Source organism: Bubalus bubalis, chromosome 11 (genome assembly GCF_019923935.1).
Source record: "Bubalus bubalis isolate 160015118507 breed Murrah chromosome 11, NDDB_SH_1, whole genome shotgun sequence".
Taxonomy (NCBI): Eukaryota; Metazoa; Chordata; class Mammalia; order Artiodactyla; family Bovidae; genus Bubalus; species Bubalus bubalis.
The window spans coordinates 42,564,183-42,587,834 of NC_059167.1; the positions used below are offsets into that span (position 1 = coordinate 42,564,183).

Below are 23,652 nucleotides of genomic sequence, written 5' to 3' on the forward strand. Positions count from 1 at the left end.
ATGTAGCTACTTACTGGACATCCCCACTCTGATGTCATTCTGCCATTTTAACCCCAAGGGCCAAACCTGAGTTTCTGTTCAAAATGGAAATAAAAGCAAAAACAAATGAATAGACCTAATTAAACTAAAAGATTTTACACAGCAAATGACATCAATAACAAAACAAAAAGACAACATACTCAATGGGAAAAGATTTGCCTGCTAAAAGTTAATATCCAAAATATATCAGGAGCTCATATAACTCACTGTCAAAAACCACCTGATTAATAATGGGCAGAAGATCTGAATAGAAATTTTTCTAAAGAAGACATATAGATAGCCAACAGGCACGTGAAAAGATGTTCAACATCATTAAACCTCAGAGAAATGCAAATAAAACCACAATGAGATATCACATTCAACTTGTCAAAATGTCTATCATCAGAGAGACAACAAATAATAAATTTTGCCAAGCATGTGGAGTAAAGGAACTCTTGTACACTGTTGGTGGGGGTGTAAATTAGTATAGCCACTATGGAAAATAATATGGAGGTTCCTCAAAAATTAAATCTAGAGCTACCATATGATCCAGAAATTCCACTCCTGGATATAGATCCCAAGAAACAAAAACACTAATTTGAAAAGATTAATGCTCCCTAATGGTCACAGCAGCATTATTTACAATAGCCATACTATCAAAGCAACCTAAGTATCTATCAATAAACAAATGGATAAAGAATCTAAAAAGTAGAATATATGAATGAATATAACAAAACTGATTCACAGAGAGTAAACTAGTGGTTACTGGTGGGGCAATGGGTGGAGATGAGGCAAGATAGGTGAATGGGATAAGAGGCAAAAACTATTAGGTATAAAATAAACAAGATACAGGATGCAATGCACAGCCAGTATTTTATAATAAACTTAGATGGAGTATAACATATAAAAATATTGAATCATTCTATTGTACACCTGAAACTAATATAACAATGTGAATCAACTATACTTCAATAAAAACGGCAAGACATCACCTTGCTGTTCAACCTAGTGACAGTCTCTCAGAAGTATTCAAATTCAAGTTATTCACTTCTCCTTAGCTTGATATTTCCATATCACTCACTGGAAGATGTTAATGCATGTAATAATACAATAAGAACCCGATGCTTTTTTATGTTATCTAGTACCTCTGACCACTGCTATCAATCTACAGACCAATGTACCTGGGGGAGGCATTTGCAAGTCACCCAGTGGCAGACCATGGACAATTATCTTGGAAGCTAAATTAGTAATCAGAAAGTTGCATCCCAACTTAACAGAGTAAAGTTAAAGGATTTTAAAAGATATATTATTCAAGTTATTATGAAATCTAATTCACAACAATCAAATTTGGATAGTTCTGTAAAAAACATTATTAGTTTCTGGCTCTTTGGGCCATATCTATTCTATGCTACATGTCATTTACCCAACTTATGTTCACATAGTCTTTCTCCACATAGTATAAAAGTAACCAAAAATAGTACAAAAATACAACTTATTAAAATTAATACCACTTTGGGAGTTTATATCTCTGGCCTTCTTATTAGTGTCTTGGGGATTTTGCACCTTTTAGCCATGCAAATTTCTTGGTTTTCTTTCAGTGATGTATATTGAAGAGAACAATATTGAGATTTTACTGGCTTAATTCTCAGAGGGTTATCTTATTTTTATGTTTTAAAGTTTTTTTATTTTTAATTGTTCTTAAGCATTGCTCACAGTGAAGAGGTAGCAAAATGACCAAGGTGCAAGTTAAAGTTCAAGTATCTAATCAATCTGGCGATTACTTTAACCATTTTTGGAACATGTCATTTGCTAAATATCAACTAGTGCTTGTATATGAATAACTTAAAAAAATTTTTTTTACCTCCCCATAGCACCAAGTACAGAAATGTGCACATAGTTACTTAAAAGTTACATGTTAACTGAATATAAGAATATTTTTATTGCTTGTGGTTTAAACCATAGTCTATTTAAAATTCATAAAACATGATAATATTTTAACCTTAAAGACTAGATAAAGAGGAAAATTTTAGCTTAAAGATTAGGGGGAAGGTGTAAAATTTGTTTTTCAAGAATGATCTTCATCTGAGTTTAAAAGGTTATATGCTGTTGTACCACAATAAGAAAAATGAACATTAAAACTTTGATCTTGTAAATAATCTAACAATATACTGGTAAAGGGGAGCTGGCTTGTAAATGCTGAGTCCTTCCAGATACTGAAATTCTACAACTGCTTACATTCCAGTCCTAAAAAGGGAGATATGCCATTTTGTTTAGAAGGCAAATTTTAACTATCTGCTGTCTGTTTATCTCATTAAAAAGAAAAACAGAAAGTGCTTTTAGTTTAAAATTCTGGAGAAAAGTTAATCCCAAAGGACAATAAGCATCTCAAATGTCAAGAAGAAGAAATTACGTTTTGGATTAGAACAAGCAATTTCAAGACAGCAGCATACATGGAGCACAGATTATTGTATTCCTTGAAAGTCATACATATGCACAAAATATATATACTCATGTGTTACCCTGGATCTGCTCTTGACCTGCCTTAGCATTCCTCCAGCACAAAGAAGCACACACACACACACACAGAACTACTGAAGGAAAATTAGGGTAAAGACTTCCAAAATAATAAATCTATGCCACCAGTTTCTACTGCTAATTCCACCTCAACATTTGACAGAACACTTTTGGAGTTCATTCAGTATTCATAGATAGGAGGGATAGAGTAATGAAATTTTAGAAAAGGGAACTACAGAAATAATCTATTCCAATCACCTCAATTTTTCAGGTTGAAAAAATAAGGCTGAGAGGGGTTATATGTCATGCTCAAGGACATTCAAGTCTTTTTCTCTAAGTCTTTAAAAGTGCTCTAAGTCCTCAAAAGTTCTGGGCTCAGGGCCACTTTATACTCTTAAGAATAACTAAAGACAATTAAGAATTTTTATTTATATGGGTTTTTATATCTATTAGTATTTCCTATATTAGAAATTAAAACATAAATCTTAAATATGTATTTATTATTTCATTAAAACTAATAAACTGATTTCATATTAACATAAATTGCATTGTTTTTGAAAAAGATAACTCAAAATTTATCAAGAAAAATTTTGAGAAGAGTTACTCTGTTTCCTATTTAAAAGATTCCTAGTAGAAGACTAGATGTCTTAGTAGTCTTAGTAGAAGACAGCTGGATTCCAATATCTACTTTTGCATTTTTCAGACAGATTTTTGAAGTATATATTTATATATTGAAGCATAGTAATAAAACCCAGTATCACACAAATAGTCAAAAAAGAAAAGTATTTTAACATCTGTGAATTTTGATTGAATACTATACTCAAACTTGACAGTTCTAGTTTCTTAATGGTGGGTTGCAATGTAGATTCTGAAAATATAACTGTGCTTTGTGTACTGTTATACTAAAATCCACTGATCTGTCATACTTTTTAAAATACATATATGATTTTTTAAAATACAATGCATTAGTCATTTGAAAAATATTGGTTCAGTGAGTTATGCAGATATTCTAAATATTGACACATTTCTTTACAGTAAAAAAAAAATCACATTATTAATATCACCATTGACTTACCAGAGAAGTCAAGGACTGGGAAACTGTCAAGATCATGGTAGCAGATGCAAGTTCTTCAGAATTTTTGTTTGAAAGTTCAAATTTTATTATTGGCCATGACAAGATCAGCACAGTTCAGTCGCTCAGTTGTGTCTGACTCTTTGTGACCCCATGGCCTGCAGCACACCAGGCCTCCCTGTCCATCACCAACTCCTGGAGTTCACTCAAACTCATGTCCATTGAGTCGGTGATGCCCTCCAACCATCTCATCCTCTGTCATCCCCTTGTCTTCCCACCTTCAATCTTACCCAGCATCAGGGTCTTTTCAAATGAGTCAGCTCTTCGCATGAGGTGGCCAAAGTATTGGAGTTTCAGCTTCAGCATCAGTCCTTCCAATGAATATTCAGGACTGATTTCCTTTAGGATGGACTGGTTGGATCTCCTTGCAGTCCAAGGGACTCTCAAGAGTCTTCTCCAACACCACAGTTCAAAAGCATCCATTCTTCGGCACTCAGCTTTCTTTATAGTTCATGTGTCACATCCATACATGATTACTGGAAACCATGCCTTGGCTAGACGGACTTTTGCTGGCCAAGTAATGTCTCTGCTTTAATAATACGCTAATTAGGTTGGTCACAACTTTCCTTCCAAGGAGTAAGCGTCCTTTAATTTCATGGCTGCAGTCACCATCTGCAGTGATTTTGGAGTCCAGAAAAACAAAGTCTGTCACTGTTTCCCCATCTATTTGCCATGAAGTGATGGGACCGGATGCCATGATCTTAGTTTTTTGAATGTTGAGTTTTAAGCCAACTTTTTTCACTCTCCTCTTTCACTTTCATCAAGAGGCTCTTTAGTTCCTCTTCATTTTCTGCCATAAGGGTGGTGTCATCTGCATATCTGAGGTTATTGATATTTCTTCTGGCAATCTTGATTCCAGCTTGTGTTTCTTTCAGTCCAGCATTTCTCATGATGTACTCTGCATATAAGTTAAATAAACAGGGTGACAATATACAGCCTTGATGAACTCCTTTTCCTATTTGGAACCAGTCTGTTGTTCCATGTCCAGTTCTAACTGTTGCTTCCTGACCTGCATACAGATTTCTCAAGAGGCAGGTCAGGTGGTCTGGTATTGTTTGAAAGTTCAAATTTTATTATTGGCCATGACAAAAGCACCCATATATAAGGATTACTGCACTATTCTTTAATTCTTGTAGCAGAGACACTTCCATGTCCTGCAAAATGTGTGCTCCCTATTCCACAGTATATAGCTATTACTAGGTATCACTTTCTCAACCAGAATTTTTGACAGCCCTTCTTATACCTAGTGTAGCCATGGTTTGCTCTTACTAATGTTATGTGATTGAGGTCATACAGGTAACTTCTAAACCAAGACTTCTATGAGTGCATCTCTATTCCTCTTTTATTCTATTAATTCTATTGACTGTGAAATTTTATAGGATGGTGACTGTGGATCACCGAATCAGTATGTGCAGGAGAGGGACTCATTAACCACTAACTAATGCAATATCTCGTAAGACAGCTTTAAATATAGGTTAAGGTTTTAAAGAAATATGAGGCTCAAAGTTCAAATAAAAACAAAGATTTGAACAAGCTTCCACCCCAGAGTTCCTAATAGTTACAGTTTAAGCAGGTCTACAGGAAAAATTACTTATAAAAAAATAAGAGCACTTCTTTATGCAATTCTTCTCTTTTTAAAGTGCTACAATTGCCCTTTTAGTTCCCATACAAAAAACAGTGGTGTGTAATAGACCTGTGCTTTCCCACTGGAGACTCAGTTTCTTTCATAGGATCAGAAATTCTAATTCTTTGCTGTCACTGTACCTCTGGGCCACTCTGGCCCCACAGTGTGGGTTTTCCAGTTCTCCAAATGACTGCTTACTATTTCTAGAGGCATCCATATACATAATCGGGAAATAAGTGAGATTTCTCCCCCAGTCTTCTCCATCCTTCTTTGGGTTCAATGCCTGGGTCAGGAAGATCCCTTGGAGGAGGGCATGACAACCCACTCCAGTATTTTTGCCAGGAGAATCATATGGACAGAGGAACCTGGTGGGCTACAGTCCATAGGGTTGCAAACAGTCAGATACCAATGAAGCGACTGAGCACGCATACATACTAACAGCTTTCCTCCTTCTTTCTCACTTATTAAAATTTGATCTCAGGAAGGAATCTAAACACTCATTCACATTAGTCATGAAAGAGGAAATAAGGCCATGGTAATTTTCCTAGGTTAAAACTCTTATCCTATGATGAAAATTTTAAGCCTTAATATACTTACAAGCCTGTAAAATTAAATGTCTGAGAGGCTGTATGTGAAGTAGTTAAAAAGTTCAGGCTCTAAGGCAAGAATTTCCTGAATCTGAATTCATGTTGTTGTTCAGTCGCTAAGTCATGTCCAACTCTTTGCGACCCCGTGGACTGCAGCATGCCAGGCTTCCCTGTCCTTCACCTTCACTTTCTGAATTCATATTCCACCATTTATCATTTATCTAACCTTGGGCAAGTTACTTAATTTATGTTTCAGTTTCCTCATTTTATAATTTATAATAAAAGCAACCTATTACATAAGAATATTAATAACATGGCTCTAATAATTTAACACATTTTATCAAGTACATAGTTCAAATTGAAGATTTCCCTAATTTAAAAAAAAGTATTAAAATTTAATTTTGAGCAGTATATGAAAATAATTCATAATTAAACCTCTAACCTGCCATAATATCCCAGACTTAGATGCCTTATCCAGAAACAGAAAATGATTTTTTTTAGAATCTAATATAAAAAGTATTTTTCAAATATTTATAGGCAAATAAAACAGATGAAGCATTTCATAAAGATTTTCCATTAACACAAAAATCAGGAGTGTTTGAACAAAGACAATTTTTATGTTTTTCCAAATTTTTAAAATTATTTCATTAAAAATAAAGGATAAAAATCTCTTTAAAGCATGGTAGTACACCACTTAGAGCAATTCTATATTTTAGATTGCAGAAAATGGATACTGCAAAATAATAACTTCTGAGAAAACTAGGACTATCATGAAATACCCCGGAGAAGGAAATGGCAAACCATTCTAGTATTCTTGCCTGGAGAATTCCATGGACAGAGGAGTCTGGTGGACATAGTTAATGGGGTCGCAAAGAGCCAGACACAACTGAAAGCCTAACACACATACACACATCATGAAGTAACACATAAATAAACAATTCTTGGAACAAAAGTAATTGAGATAAAAGCTCATAAGCAGTATTTCCCTTAATAAGAGAAAAACACTTTCAGTGGTTGCTATAAACTCTGAGACCACATAAGTATATTCTCTTGGTGGCCAGAAATATTGGTCAATATCAGCTGATTATTTTAAATTTTTGAATGTTGACTATGATTAAACACTGAAATATAAAACAGTTTTACATATATATTATTTATGTAAAGAATGTAAAAAAACAATGTTATATATTACAGAAAGAAAGAACGCCCACAAATTTCCATATAATCATTACCTTTGGGGAGGGAGAAACAGATTTAGGGATGGTACAAAAGATCTGTAAATAAAAGACTTGAAAAACAAAAATGGCAAAATGCAAATATTTGTTATGTGTGGGAAGTATTTTCTATACTTTCCTAAATAGTTAAATAAAATATAAAAATAAAAGCAAATCTAAAAAGAAACCCCATGTAAAGTATTGGGATAAATATAACCACTTTGATCTATCTCTCAACTCTAAGTAAAACAACTATGAAACATACAAATAGGAAAATCTGCATGAGCACCAGAAATTAAATACAAAATCTGATATAGAAACCTATGAAACAGGACCAAATTTTAAAGTGTTTTTAATAGTAAGTATACTTTACCACATGATGGGAAAGTATACATGAGGAATACTCAATAGATCCACATCCCCACTGGCAGAAACTTACTTAGAAAACCAAAGCACCACTGAAATGAGATGCTTATTGGGGAATCCAAAGAGATGCCCCTTACTCGAGGTCACTTTAGAGACACCCAGTAGAATGATAACCTCCACAGTATAAAACATGATGTTGAAAACCATGATTTTCCCTAGGGACTTGATTTTTTGCTTTCAATCTCACTTCCAGGGTCCTTTCAATAGTCACTTAACACAAAACTGTTCTTGGTTTACAAAACATATACCAGATGAGTAGCTTATAGAAGACTATCCTACTTTTTAAAATTGATCCGTACATATTTTCATTTTTTATGAGGCAAAAGAAGGCAACTTTAGTCTGTCAAAGTACTCCATGTGAAAACAGAATCTGAGGCCTTTCTCTGGAGATTTTATTTCCTTAATGTCAGGGGATATTCTCCAATGGTGAAATGAAACTTTTTCCTTAAATATCTGAAACAGTGTCACTTTCCCTCCCTCTTCAATTTAGTCTTATAAGTTGTCTATGTCTTACTGGAAACATTTGGCTAAAATCTTTACTAGGTCTACAAAAGAGCTTAGGGAGATCCAAGAATATTAACTAAATTTTGGCATTGTGAAAGCTTATGAAAATTATCAAGACATGTTTTAGTGACATTTTTAAAATTTAAAGATAAATTTTAAAATATTGGAACATCTAAATAAAGTAAAAGTAAAAACTAAATTTTATTGATTAACTGTATAGGAAGAAAAAATAGGTTGGTTTAGACTCCTCTATTAAGACTAAATAACAAGATAATGAAGCAGTATCTAGTTTTATAGGAAAATGTGATTTGACACTTTTGATATTTAAATTGAAAAATAAACTCAGTATTTAAACAAAACATTTAATTTATATCAGTCTGACTCTCCCATAGATAAAAGCTATGAATTCTTGAGAGTGTTTAAAGAAAGGGCACTAACCACTGGCAGAGGATGAGATGCTTAGATAACATCACTGACTCAAAGGATATGAATCTGAGCAAACTCCAGGAGATAGTGAAGGACAGAGAAGCCGGGCATCCTGTAGTCTATGGGGTTGCAGAGTCAGACATGACTTAAGAACTGAACAACAACCACTTGAAGATACCAGGGAAAGACTAAAAGCAGACAGAAAAAGGAGGGGGAATTGAACTTCTAACATGGAGCCTGTAGGATTCTCATCAAGAAAAAAATGAGGAGAGGACTGAAATCCATAGAATTAGAAATGAAAAAGGAGAAGTTACAACTGACATCACAGAAATACAAAGTATCATGAGACTACTACAAGCAACTATATGCCAATAAAATGGACAACCTAGAATTCTTGAAAGATACAATCTTCTAAGACTGAACCAGGAAGAAATAGAAAAGATGAATGGATCAATCACAAGTACTAAATTGAAACTGTGATTTTAAAATTTCCAACAAATAAAAGTCCAGGACCAGATAGGTTCACAGTCAAATTCTATCAAAGATTTCGAGAAGAGTTAACATCTATCCTTCTCAAACTATTCCCCAAAATTTCAGAGGATGGAACACTCCCAAGCTCATTCTATGAGGCCACATCACTCTGATACCAAAACCAAAGATGTTGCCAAAAAAGAAAATTACACGCCAACATCACTGATGAACACAGATGCAAAAATCCTCAACGAAATATGAGAAAACCCAATCCAACAACATATTAAAAGAAACATACACCATAATCAAGTGTGATTTACCCCAAGGATGCAAGGATTCTTCAACATACATATATCAGTGCGATACATCATGTTAACAAACTGAAGAATAAAAGCCATATGATCACCTCAATATATGCAGAAAAAGCTTTTGACAAAATTCAATACCTATTTATAATAAAAACTCTCCAGAAAATGGGCATAGAGGGAACATAACTCAACATAATAAAGGCCATGTATGGGAAACCTACAGCAAACATCATTCTCAGTGGTGGAAAACTGTAAGCATTTCCTCTTAGATTAGGAATAAGATAAGGATATCCACTCTCACCACTTTTACTCATTCTTCAAAAAGTAAACAATTGGAAAAAATATGTAAAACAATGATTTTCATGTGTTGGTCAACAGGCAACACTGGACAATAATCCCCGCCCCTCAGCCAAGAGAAGAAAACCTAAAGAAGGAACACTTGTCTATTTTTGTCTCTAAAAAAGAAATTTCAGGCCACAGTGCAAGTGGTGGGAATCCAAACAGAACTGATTTGAAAAATAAAATTTAGCATGCAGGTAGGTCAGGGAAAGCTAAAATTCACAGGTCAGCATAACATAGATGAGACAGAAGCGCATACAGAGCAATCTGGAGCCCTTTGGAAGGTTATCCTTAAATTTTTGCCTGAGGTTGGTTTTCAAAAAAAACACAGGAAGGAGCAGACAGAACAATGCCTGGGGCTCGGAGGAAGCTCATTGTTCCAGACAGCCAGATGGGAAATCTGCAATACACAGAGCATGGAGTAGAATACTAAAGAAGAGAACTGTCTCAGCAGGGGAAGCAAGTTAGGCTAAACAAAAGACTTCTCTGGTTCCACCTAATGAAGCTTAAAATAAAGCCTCAAATAGACCAAAATATTTCTAAGTATTAATAACTAGACTGCATCACAGAAGAAAAACACTCAAAAATATATAAAGGAATAAAATAAAAACTCACAAAATTACAAAGTTTACTTAAGAAGAAACTGATCATTTGATCACTGTATCTATTAGAGAAATTGAACTTTTTTATCTGACCAAAAAAATCTGACCACAGAGAACTTTCCAGACCCAGATGGCTTCATTGGGTGAATTCTACCAAATATGTAAAGAAGAATAAATACCAATTTTACACTAACTCGTAGAAAAGAGAAGAAGGGGAAACATTACACTTATTACTAAAATGTGATAGGATGGTACAGAAAAGAAAACAAAATTTTAGCAAACTGAATTCAGTAGTACATGAAAAGGTTAATACATAATTGCTAAATGGGATTTATCCCAGGAATGCAAGGTTGGCTTAACATTTGAAAAATCAATCAATATAGTTCATTATATCAAAAGACTAAAAAAGAAAAACAATATGTTCATCTCAACAAATGCTAAAAAGCATTTGTCAAAATTCTACATATATTTGTTATAAAAAGAACAAGAACAACAAAAACTTCTCAGCAAACTAGGAAGAAAACGAAACTACCCCAACCTGATAAGAGACATCTATAAAAATCTTCAGCAAAAATTTAACATTTTTCATCTAAGATCAAGAATGAAGCAAGGATGTCCACTCTTACCACTTTTAGTCAACATCTTAAATATCTTAACCACAGGCAAGTAAAACACATTAAAGGCTTATAGATTGAAAAAAAATGCTCTTTATTCTCAGATGACATGACTGTCCATGAAGAAAATCTTAAGAAATCTAAGAAGACTACTAAAAATAATAAGAAAGTTTAGTAAGATCGCAGGATATAAAATATATCATATTTTCTATGTATTATCAATGAAAAATTAGGAACTGAAATAAAAAATACCATGTGCAATATTACTTGAGAGATGTGTGCAGCATCTACACAGAAAAAATACTGGAAAATATTGCTGAGGTAAATGAAATAAGTCCTAAATAGATGAAATATTCTATGTTCATGGAGTGGAAAATCAGTATTGTTAACATGTCAGTGCTTCTTGAGTTGATAGATTTAACCTAATTTCAATTAAAATTTCAGAGTATATAAATACTGATAAGTGGTTTAAAATTATACAGAAAAGACAAGACTCTGGATAACCAAAATAATTTTTTTAGAAGAGCAAAGGTGGAGAATTTACAGTACCTGACTCCAAGACATGTTATAAGACTACATTTATCAATGTAGTTTAGTATCGGCATCACCGAAACAAAAGTTAGAGTACAAGTGTGTACTTAGGCATAGGCCAATACAAGTGTTGTCAAAAGCTTTTTTGATAAAAGTTCCAAGGTAATTCAATGGGCAAAGATAATCTTTTCAACAAATGGTTCTAGAATAATATGCAAAGAAATGATCCTCAATGCTTACTTCACATAATTTTCAAAAATTATTGAAAATGAATTAGAGTCCTCAATGTAAGAGCTACAGTTATAATCTATAAAATTATATACTATAAAATTCCTAGAAGAAAATATGGGAGAAAATCTTGACTGAAATTAAGTTTCATAAAAAATTCTTGAATATGAAACAGAAAGTACAAACTATATTGGAAAAAATGATAAATTTGATTTCACCATACTATATAATTTTGTCTTTCAAAAGACACTATTATAAAATAAAAAGGGAACTACATATAATAAAAGAATATTTATAAAATATATATGTTAAAGAACATATCTAGAATATATAAAGAACTGTTAGAATTAAAAGAACACAAACAACCCAAATAAAAATAGCCAAAAGACTGAAATAAACACTTCAGCAAAGAAGACCTACAGATGGCAAATAAGCACATGAAAAGAAGCTCATCATAATTAGTTATTAGAGAAATCAAAATAAAACCTAACTAAGTACCAGTATCACAGAAGGCAATGGCAACCCACTCCAGTGTTCTTGCCTGGAGAATCCCAGGGACAGAGGAGCCTAGTGGGCTGCTGTCTATGGGGTCGCACAGAGTCGGACATGACTGAAGCGACTTAGCAGCAGCAGCAGCAGCAAATACCAGTATAACCCACAAGCATGGATAAAATTAAAAGATTATACAAAGTGTTAACAAGGAAGTAGAGTATTAATATAACTTGTATCCTGGTAGGAAGTAAAATTTTAGATAAATTTGGCTATTTCTTAAAATGCTGTAATGCACTTCCTATAGTACCCAGACTTCCACTACTAGATGTTTACAAAAGATAAATGAAATTCTATGTTTACACAAAGACTTGTAATGAATACTAACAGCAGCTTTACTTATAATAGCTTATAAGTAAGCTTACAATAACTTATTTTGGAAACAATGCAGATGTCTACCCACCTGTGAACAGATAAAGAAACTGTGGTATATCCTTACTATGGACTTAGCAAAATACAGAGTAACAAACTATTAATACATGCAACAAGATGAATGAATCTCAAAATAATTATGCAGAGTAGAAAATGCCAACAAAAGATAGCACATGTTCTATGATTTCATTTACATAAAATTGTAGAAAATGCAAACTAACCTGTACTGACAAAGCTCACAGGAGTAACTGCCTGGGGATTGAGAAGGAGGGAGGAATTACAAAAAAAGTCTAAGGAACTTTTGGGAATGGTGGATATGTTTCCTATCTTGAAAGTTGTGATAGTCTCATGAGTTTATATATATGTCAAATTGTCAAATTTTATATTCTAAATATGTGTGGTTTATTGTACATCAATTAGATCTCACTCAATAAAGGTGAAATAAACCATGTAGTTATTTGGAGCAAAAATCCTAACACTAGATAACGTGAGGCCATTATTTATGTAGATCTTCTAATATATGTGACAACAATAGCACAAAGGACAAAGAGGAGTAGATACATGTAATTACCCTTCTCCAAGTTCCTGCACGTTAGTGAAATAGGATAGCATTAACTTTAAGTAGGATTTCAATAATTTAAGGATGTGCTTGAAATCATTAAGGCAATCACAAAAAATACAAGGAGGTAATATGCAAATAGCCAATAGAGGAATAAAAATGGAATACTAAAAATATTTGATTAACCAAATGAAGATAAAGAAGGGGAACTGAAGAACAAAAAAGAGGAACAAACAGGAACACAGTAAAACAAACCTAACAAGAGTTATGTTGAACTAACTCAATAGTTATGTTGAATGTAATGAAGTACTCACTCCAATTAAAAGGAAGAAATTTTAAGACTTAAAGAAACTCCAAGTTTCAACTATATCTCATTTATAAGAGGTACACTGTAAACATAAAACACAAAGAAACTGTAAGTAAAATGTTGGGAAAAGAGGCACTATGCAGACCACAAACATAAGCAAGCTGAAGTGGCTGTATTAATAACAGACAGAATAGCACTCAGTAGAATTATCAAGGATACAAAGAAACATGATAATTAAAGGGAAAACATAATATATAAATGTATATGTACCAAATAACTTAAAAATGCATAAAGCAAAAATCAACAGAATTAAGGAGAGAAATAGATAATTCTACAATTGTAGTTGGAGATCTTAATATCACCTCTCAGAAATAAACAGAACAATTAAAACATAATAAACATACAGAACCAGAGTTAGCAAACTTCTTCTATGAAGGGCCAGATAATCCAATATTTTAGGCTTTGTGGGCTGCATATGACCTCTGTAGTATATTCTTTAATGTTTTGTTATTTTACAGCCCTTGAAAATTGAAAAATCATTCTTAGCTCATAGGATATATAAAAATAGTCCAGATAGTTTACTGAACCCTGATATAGAAGATCTAAAGTGCAAAGTGAAAGTGAAGTCGCTCAATTGTGTCCAAATCTTTGAGACCCCATGGACTGGAGCCCACCAGGCTCCTCCATCCATGGAATTTTTCAGGCAAGAGTACTGGAGTGGGTTGCCATTTCCTTCTCCAGAGGATCTTCCCCACCCAGGGATTGAACCCGGGTCTCCCACATTGCAAGCAGACACTTTTACCATCTGAGCCACGATAAACCACCTTCATCTAATTCAGACAAAATAATTGCAGAATATATATTCTTCTCATGTGCACATGGAATGTTTACCAAGACAGATCATGTACTGTAGAACAAATCTCAGTGCACTACAAAAGACTGTACAGATCACTATTTTTAAAAGTAGAAATCATTATTTTAAAAAGTAGATCAGATCACTATTTTTTAAAGCAGAAATCAGTAATTTTAAGATATCCAGGAAAACCCTAAATTTTTTAAAATTAAGTAATACACTTCTAAATAACCCATGGATCAAAATATAAATTATACTGGATATTAGAAAATATTCTGAATTAAATGACAATGAAAATATAACATCAAAATTTGCAGAAAGTAGCTGAAACAGTAATTGGGGAAATTTATAGCTTTAAATGCTTATATAAAAAAGGAGAATGATAAAACAAATAGAATAAATTCAAACAACAGGAAGATAAAGAATATATGGGAGTTCCTTACACTATTTTTACTGCTTTCCTATAAGTTAAAACTTGAAAAAATTAAAAGTCCCTTAATTTTTTATTTAGCCAAGTTATTTTTCACATGTAAGACTAAGAAGCAAAAAGAGATGTTTAAGATTGGGTCAAAATAGTAAATTATCTCTCTTTCTATACAAAATAACAAATATGTATGAAGTTCTATAAAAACAAGGGTAACATTAGCAAATAAGAAATTTCACATAACTACTAAAAGACAGAATGCTATCTATAGAGATAAGAGTGGCAAAAAATCAAAGCACTAATCAGAAAAGCAGTAATTAACCAATTAAACAATTTTAGAATAAAAACTAACTGAAGAGAGAGTTTTCAGAAGAGTAGGTTGAGGAGGTTAGTCCCTCCTTCCACCAGCCTGTATCAAGAAGTATAATGGAAAGGTATTTCCCTTTACACTAGGAGTTCTTAACTTTGCCTGCAAATTGAAGTCATCTGAGTACCTTTAAAAAATACACTGAGTCTGAGATTCTGTTTAGTTGGTCAGTAATGAGGCCTGAGCACCAGACCAGTGTTTAGTATTGAAATACAGTATAAATTAGAGAGACATGAGCTTGCCTTAAAGTGCTTATTAATATAGAGTAACTAAGAAGTTTGGTCTTATCTCAGAAATTTGGCAGGTATAAGAGAACACAAAAATATATCCATGTGAATTGGTATTTCAAGTAGTCTGTAAGTGGATTATCTAAAAAGTGAGCATTTGGAAACAAAATACTGGAATCCAACTATCTTCCTTTGTAACAAATAAACCACAAGTGGATTAAAGAATTGAATAAAAATGGAAATTTAAAAGTACTAGATAAAAGCAGGTAGATTGTGTTTTCATATTAGGTTAAGTAAGCCCTGATAAATATGCCCCAAAACTGACACTCTACAAAGGCATTATTTAAATTTACTGAATAAAACATTTTAAGCTTATCTATTGGTAAAATACATTATTAACCAGTTAGTAATACAGCCAAAAAGTAAGAGTATTTGTAGCATTCTTATACCTGAGAAGTTCCCTGAAATTAATATTAAAATCATAATAAGTACAAATGAGAAAAAGACTTAAGTACATGTAATTTTTATAATGAAAAACTAAAAACATAAAGCAGTATTCAAATTAATATAATACCCATCTATAGTGAAGTGAAAGTTGCTCAGTCGTGTCCGACTCTTTGCGATCCCATGGACTGTAGCCTACCAGGCTTCTCCCTCCATGGGATTCTCCAGGCAAGAGTACTGGGGTGGGTTGCCATTTCCTTCTCCACCCATCTATAAATTAAATGTTATTTTAAGACTCTCACCAGAAAGTAAGTCATTAAAAAATTCTGATAAATGAATAATTTCAGTAAGCAATATATAATAAATTTACTTACAAGCTGATATCTGTTCTTGATTTCTTGCAATCATGTCCTTTATAGATTTTGAAGGCATTTTCTTGCTACCATGAATGGTTGTTGTGGAGAGTTCTTTCAGTTTCCAGTGGGTCCAAAATCCTTTTTGAGGTGGTAAACCTGTTAATACAAAATGTATATTTAACCAAAGAAATTACTATTTTAAAAACATCTTCTGTTGAAGCCTTTTTTTGAGTATTATGCATTTAATTCTCACAACAGTCCTGTGAGAACTGCCAGTCTTAGGTTTCAAATGAGGGAATCTCTACACAGAAATGTTAATGTCTTATCATATAAGACAGTGAATCAGAAAAGAGATAAACATGATATATACCCTTCTGACTCAAAAATACAAGCTAAGTTCATAAACAGACACAAGAGAAGATTAACATTGTGAAAACTTGAAAGGACCTAAATATCCAACAATAGTACATCCAAACAGTGGATCATGAAGTATCCATAAGAAGTTACCTTGTAAGTATTTATTAACATATAAAAGTAATCATAGTATTGTTTTTACGTGAAGGACAATTTTACCTTATACAGATGTGTGACTGTAGCTTAATTGTTAACATGATTGCCTCTGAGCAACAATCAATAGATGATTACATTAAAAATTTTTCCCTCTCTGTATCTATTATTTTCAAAATAATGTTTTTGACTAGACTATAACACTCTAAAAGTAATAAAAATAAATTCTATTTAAAAAAGTTCCACTTTTGTTCCAAAAGCTGTGTAGGGTTGAATAATTGATTTAACCACACAAAACATTTATATCCTCAGCAGTAAAAATGAGAACAATATAAATTCCTTAGTATACTTCATATGCTTATTCTGATGGTTAATTGAGTTTGTATATGTTAAAGCATTCAGTAACTGGGAAACATGAATATAAAAACAAACATAAAATATAATAAACATATTAACATACACTGACATACTCATAAAATATATCCAATATTTTCCCAGTAGTGAGCATTCAATGAGGATTATTTGTTGTATTTTGATATCAAATTGGAATTTTTGAAGTGTTTTTAAATTTGGTCATTGCTTATTTTATATTAGTTGCCACTAGATAAAATATTCAAAACAATTCATTTGAATGTTTCTCAATATTGTCTGTGTTTTAAAATATATGGCATATTAGTGGAAAATCTGGGGTATAGGAAGGTCAACAGATCGGGATATTTAAAAGATAGTTTTTTATTGAATGGGGGATCAATGTCAGAGTAGGAAGACATGGAGCTCACTTCTCACAAACACATCCAAAATATATCTACACATGGAAGACAACTTAAAAAAAAAAAAACCAAAAAAAAAAAACCACAACTAATTGGAAAGCAGCAGAATATCTTTTATAAAGCCAAAACTGCAAGAAAGATCTCCATGTAACGGGGCAGAATTACAGGGGGAGGGGAAGGCGTTAGGGTGGGACCAGCGCCCCTGGAGGGGTATGGACAGAAGGTCCACATATGTGCATCCTTGCCTCGGGGAGGCCCCCTTGTCTGCCGGGAAATCCACTGAGACAGATGGGAGAGCTGGAGAAGCCTAGACTCTACTTGTGAGGCGGATGTGTGTGTCGGATTGCTAACAATCAGAGCAGCGAGAGACTTGCACAGATGGCAGCCACCTCATCACACTTCCCAGTCCAAAGGGCAAATGCCCAGTTCCGCTCACTCCACACCACGGCCTGCCAGGGGATCAGGAGAAAGATGCAGTCTAGTTGCTAGAAGTGGGACTGCTGACTTACACAGTAGCTCTAGTTTTCATTTTTGATGAACCTCCATACTGTTCCCCATAGTGGCTCTACCAATTTACATTCTGACCAACAACAAGGGTTCTCTTTTCTTCACATCCTCATAAATATTTGTTATTTGTAGTCACTTTGAAAATGGCCATTCTAACAGGTGTGAGGTGATATCTCATTGTAGTTTTGACTAGCATTTCCCTGGTGATTAGTGATGCTGAACATGCTTTCCTGTACTTGTTGGACATCAGTATGTCTTCTTTGGAAAAATGTCTTCAGTTCCTCTATTTTAAAAATCACATAGTTTTTTTTTGTTTGTTTGCTATTGAATTGAGTTCCTTTTAGCTTTTGGGTATCAATCCCTTATAAGATATGATTTGCACACATATTTAATAAATTCCTTTTACATTTTGTTGATTTTTTTTTTTACTGTGCAGAAGCTTTTTAGTTTGATGTAGTTTCACTTACTAATTTTTGCTTTTGTTGCTTGTGCTTTTGATATCATATCCAAAAAATTATTGCCAAGACATATAAGGAGCTTTTCCACTATGTTTTCTTCTTAAGAGTTTTATGGTTTCAGTTCTTTCCTCCATTTGAAGTTAATTTTTGTGAGTGATATAGAAAAAGCAAGGGAATTCCAGAAAAACATTTGCTTCATTGACTACACTAAAGCCTCTGACTGTGTGGATTACAAAAAACTGGAAAATTGTTAAAGAGATGCGAATACCAGACCACCTGACCTGCCTCCTGAGAAACCTGTATATAGGTTAAGAAGCAACAGTCAGAACCAGACAGGGAACAACAGATTGGTTCAAAATTGGGAAAGGAGTATGTCAAGGCTGTATTTTGTCACTCTGCTAATTTAACTTATATGCAGAGTACATCATGCAAAATGCCACGCTGGATGAATAGTAAGCTGGAATCAAGAATTGCTGGGAGAAATATCAACAGACTCATATATGCAGATGCTACCACTCTAATGGCAAAAAGCAAGGAAGAACTAAAGAGCCTGTTGATGAGAGTGAAAGAGGAAAGTGGAAAAGCTGGCTTAAAACTCAACATTCAAAAAACTAAGATCATGGCATCCAGTCCAATCACTTCATGGCAAATAAAAGGGGAAAAAGTATAAACAGTGACAGATTTTCTCTTCTTGGGCTCCAAAATCACTGCAGATGGTGACTTCAGCCATGAAATTAGAAGACACTTGCTCCTTGGAAGAAAAGCTACTACAAACCTAGGCAGCATATTAAAAAGCAGAGATGTCACTTTGTTGACTAAGGTTCATACAGTCAATGCTATGGTTTTTCCAGTAGTCATGTATGAATGTGAGAATCAGACAATAAAAGAGGCTGAGCACTGAAGAATTGATGCTTTAGAACTGTGGTGCTTGAGAAGATTTGTGAGAATCCCTTGGACAGCAAGGAGATCAAACTAGTCAATCCTAAGGAAAATCAACCCTGAATATTCATTGGAAGGACTGATGCTAAAGCTCCAATACTTTGGCCACCTGATGCAAAGAGCTGACTCAATGGAAAAGAGCCTGATGCTGGAAAGGATTGAGGGCAGGAGGAGAAGCAGGTGACAGAGGATGAGATGGTTGGATGGTATCACTCAATGGATGTGAGTTTGAGCAGACTCTGGGAGATACTGAAGGACAGGGAAGCCTGTGTGCTGCAGTCCACATGGTTGCAAAGAGTCAGACACAACTTAGCAACTGGACAACAATAAGATAGGAGTCAAATTTCATTACTCTACATGTGGTGATTCAGCTTTCCCAACGCCATGTATGGAAGAGATTATCATATTCCTATTGAATATTCTTGGCTTCTTTGTCAAATATTAGTTGACTGTGTTTGTGAGGGTTTATTTCTGGGTTCTCACTTTTCTTCCATTGGTCTGTGTGGCCTTTTTTGTCTAATTTCCATGTTTCACTCAAATTACATATCTGATCATACATGTTATCCATCTTTTCCACTTGAGCATTTACCACATTAATCATAGGTAGTTGAAATTTTCTGTCTAATATTCTAATACCTATGCCTTATCTAAAACTGGTTCTGATTATTTATTTGTCTTTTGATAGGTAGTTCTGTTTCTGGGGTGAGTTTCATCTCCACTCCTTCACTAAGGGCAACTGGATTTGCTGCCCTTCCTCCCTGCAACCTCTCTCCCTCCTCCTGCTGTGACTTAAAGCTTGTTGTTGTTGTTAACACAAAGGAGACGGAAGAGAAGGGTCCAGGCAAGGCTTAATGCCTTTTTTGTAGTGGTTTCTCTTATATTCCCCCAGGCTTTCTCAAGACTGTCATACCATCCTCAATTGTTACTTATAAAATATCTGGAGAGAAACTTGTAATGTCAACTTTCTCCTTGTTTATGAAGCTCCTAAGTGTCCTATATGGTCACATTAGACCATACTCAGCTCTAAGTAATTCATTAGAAATTTTGGCTAAATTCTTCTTACTGCCTTTTTATGGCATCTAGCTGCATCTGTCCCACGTGAGCAAGTGCTGACATCTGGTCTTCCCTTGGAGGCACCTGTCTTTCTGTAGATTTTGGGTTGACTGCCTTGGAACCTCTGATGGGTTCAAGGAAAGTTTCAAATTTTCAGGTAGTTTAGTGTTTTCAGGTAGAAGAGTGGAAGTAATATTTTAGTTTTTTACATTCTAAGCAGAAGCCAGAAGTCAGAGCACAAACCTTCATCTTACTCATTGTAAAGCGCCACATAGGATAGCCATAGCTTGTGCTAAAACCTAGCCAATCATACAAAATCTTAGTGTGTCTCTATACTAGGCAGAAGTATCCTCCAGAGTCTTCTATATCTTAATGTTCCCAAATGGTGAATATGTTATATTACCTGGCAAAGAGGAATTAAGGAAGCAGACAGAATTAAGTTAATAACTGGCTAGCCTTAAAATATGGACAGTATGCTGGCTTGTCCAGGTGAGCCCAATGTACTTAGAAGAGTCATAGATATGGAAGAGGGAGGTAGAAGAGTCAGTATTAGAATGATGCAATATGAGAAAGATGACTAGTCATTGTGGGCTTTGATGATGAAAGGCTATGAGGCAAAGAATGGAAACAGCTTCTGAAAAGCTACAAAGAGATTTTCCCTAGAGCCTCTAGAATAACACAGCTCTCCCAACATCTTGGTTTTACCCTGCTGCTGCTGCTGCTAAGTCGCTTCAGTCGTGTCCGACTCTGTGCGACCCCAGAGATGGCAGCCCATCAGGCTTCCCCATCCCTGGGATTCTCCAGGCAAGAACACTGGAGTGGGTTGCCATTTCCTTCTCCAATGCATGAAAGTGAAAAGTGAAAGGGAAGTCGCCCAGTCGTGTCTGACCCTCTGCGACCCCATGGACTTCAGCCTTCCCGGCTCCTCCATCCATGGGATTTTCCAGGCAAGAGTACTGGAGTGGGGTGCCATTGCCTTCTCCATGGTTTTACCCTAATGAAACTCATTTGGACCTATGACTTTCAGAACTCTAGGATAATATACTTATTGCTTTAAACTAAGTAGTAATTTGCTGCATTAGTAATAGGAAACTAACACAAGCTCTGGTGCTTTTTTCTTATTGTATATGAGGATCTCCAGGCTTCCCATGTTGCTCAGTGGTAAAGAATCCACCTGCCAATACGTGTTCGATCCCTTGGTTGGGAAGGTCCCCTAGAGAAGGAAATGGCAACTGACTCCAGTATTCTTGCCTGGGAAATCCCATGGACAGAGAAGCCTGGTGGGGCTACAGTCCATGGTGTTGCAAAGAGTCAGACATGACTTAGCAACCAAACAACAACAAATAAGGAACTCTGGTAAAAAAAAAAAAAAAAATTGTGAAAAACAAACCAAAATGAAAGCCAACTGACAATGTAAGCAATCAAACTGAATATAATGCAAAGAAACAAATAAAGCTATGACATCATCTTTTAAAAAAGGAATTTTTCATATATTAAGGAGGAGAAATTGAATTAAGTATTTTAGATCTATGATATAAATATTTCTCCAACAAAGAAATAAGAAAAATGTCTTTTTAAATTCCTTCAACAAGTGCTCTAGCCAAAACAAAATAATTAATCACAATTGAGAGAGAAAATCATAGTAAAAGGTGAAAAGGTCATTTATGAGCATAACACTCAGAAAACATGTGAGTCTTGATAGATATGCAATGTGAGAAAAAGCACCGTGACAGAAATCTGTACAAACACATTCACGTCAGATAAATCAGAGGCTCCAGTGCACCCACCACTACTGCCTTTGTTTTCAACTTAAATTCTTATCCCTGCATAAAAATAAAAATGAACAATTATGTACAGGACAGTGAATCTTCGCAAGTTTAATACATGGCGTCCATGTTACCAGCCCTCAGAAACAAAATATTCAGCTTCTAACACCATGGATTAGTTTTGTCAGATTTTTAACTTTGTATCAAAGAACTCATATAGAATCTACCTTTCTGTGCCTGGTCCCTCAACCTTGTTTGTGTGATTTGTTTACTACTGTATATGATTGTAGTTCACTCATCCTCATTGCTGGCAGTATTTCACTATATGAATACTCCACAGTTTATCTAAATTTTATATTATTGTGGGCATTTGAACACTAGATTTTGATTATTATATAAATAGCACTGCTATGAACATTTTGTACTTTTGGTATACAGAAATACATAGATTTCTGGAGGTTAGGAACCTGAGAGTCCAAATTTAACATATGTTTAGCTTTAGTAGATATTGGTAGTTGTCCAGAATATTCATATAATTCCACCTGCATAGCTACCTTTTATCTTAAGAAAATGCAGGTTTGAATTTTTTTTTAACTCTGAGATGAGTGTAGATTTACATGCACTTGCAACAAATAATACAGAGAGATCCCTGTGCCCTCTATTTAGTTTCCCACAATGGTAACACCTTGTAAAACTGTAATACGATATCACAATCAGGATATAGACATTGAGGCTAAGGTACAGTTTCATCCCAAGGATTCCTTAAGCTTCCCATTTTAGCCACACCTACCCTTCACTTTAAACCATTTCTCTGCTTGATGTGAAGGAGAGGCAATAAATATCAATCCTTTCGCTATACAAATATTTTCTCCTAAGGTGAAACAACCCACAGAGAAGTACTGAAGCAAGTGTTCAACAGTGATAAATAGCCTATGTTGGAAGAATCAGTTCAGTTCAGTCACTCACTTGTGTCTGACTCGTTGTGACCGCATGGACTGCAGCACACCAGGCTTTCCTGTCCATCACCAACTCCCAGAGTTTACTCAAACTCATGTCCATCGAGTCAGTGATGCCATCCAACCATATCTGTCCCCTTCTTCTTCCACCTTCAATCTTTCCCAGCATCAAGGTCTTTTCCAATGAGTCAGTTCTTCACATCAGGTGGCCAAAGTATTGGAGTTTCAGCTTCAACATCAGTCCTTCCAATGAATATTCAGGACTAATTTCCTTTAGGATGGACTGGTTGGATCTCCTTTGCAGTCCAAGGGACTCTTAAGAGGTCTTCTCCAACACCACAGTTCAAAAGCATCAATTCTTTGGCACTCAGCTTTCTTTATAGTCCAACCTTAACATCCATACATGACTACTGGAAAAACCATAGCTTTGACTAGATGGACCTCTGTTGGCAAAGTAATGTCTCTGCTTTTTAACATGTTGTTTAGGTTGGTCTTTGCTGGTGGCTCAGGTGGTAAAAGTGTCTGCCTACAATGTGGGAGACCAGGGTTTGATCCCTGCGTCAGAAAAGGTCCCCTGGAGAAGGAAATGGCAACTCACTACAGTACTCTTGCCCGGAAAATCCCATGGACAGAAGAGCTTGGTAGGCTACAGTCCATGGGGTCGCAAAGAGTCAGATACGACTGAGTGACTTCACTTTCT

The 23,652-nt window shown here is 34.7% G+C and overlaps 1 protein-coding gene across 1 annotated transcript in view; it reads right to left on the minus strand.

Moving 5' to 3' along the window:
* Window positions 1-23,652, minus strand: part of FAM227B (family with sequence similarity 227 member B) — a 203,619-nt gene that overhangs the window by 145,688 nt on the left and 34,279 nt on the right. Inside the window, exon 11 of the mRNA XM_045162068.1 lies at window positions 16,015-16,152. Within this exon, the coding sequence (XP_045018003.1) occupies window positions 16,015-16,152 (138 nt within the window). The remainder of the gene's footprint in view (window positions 1-16,014; window positions 16,153-23,652) is intronic.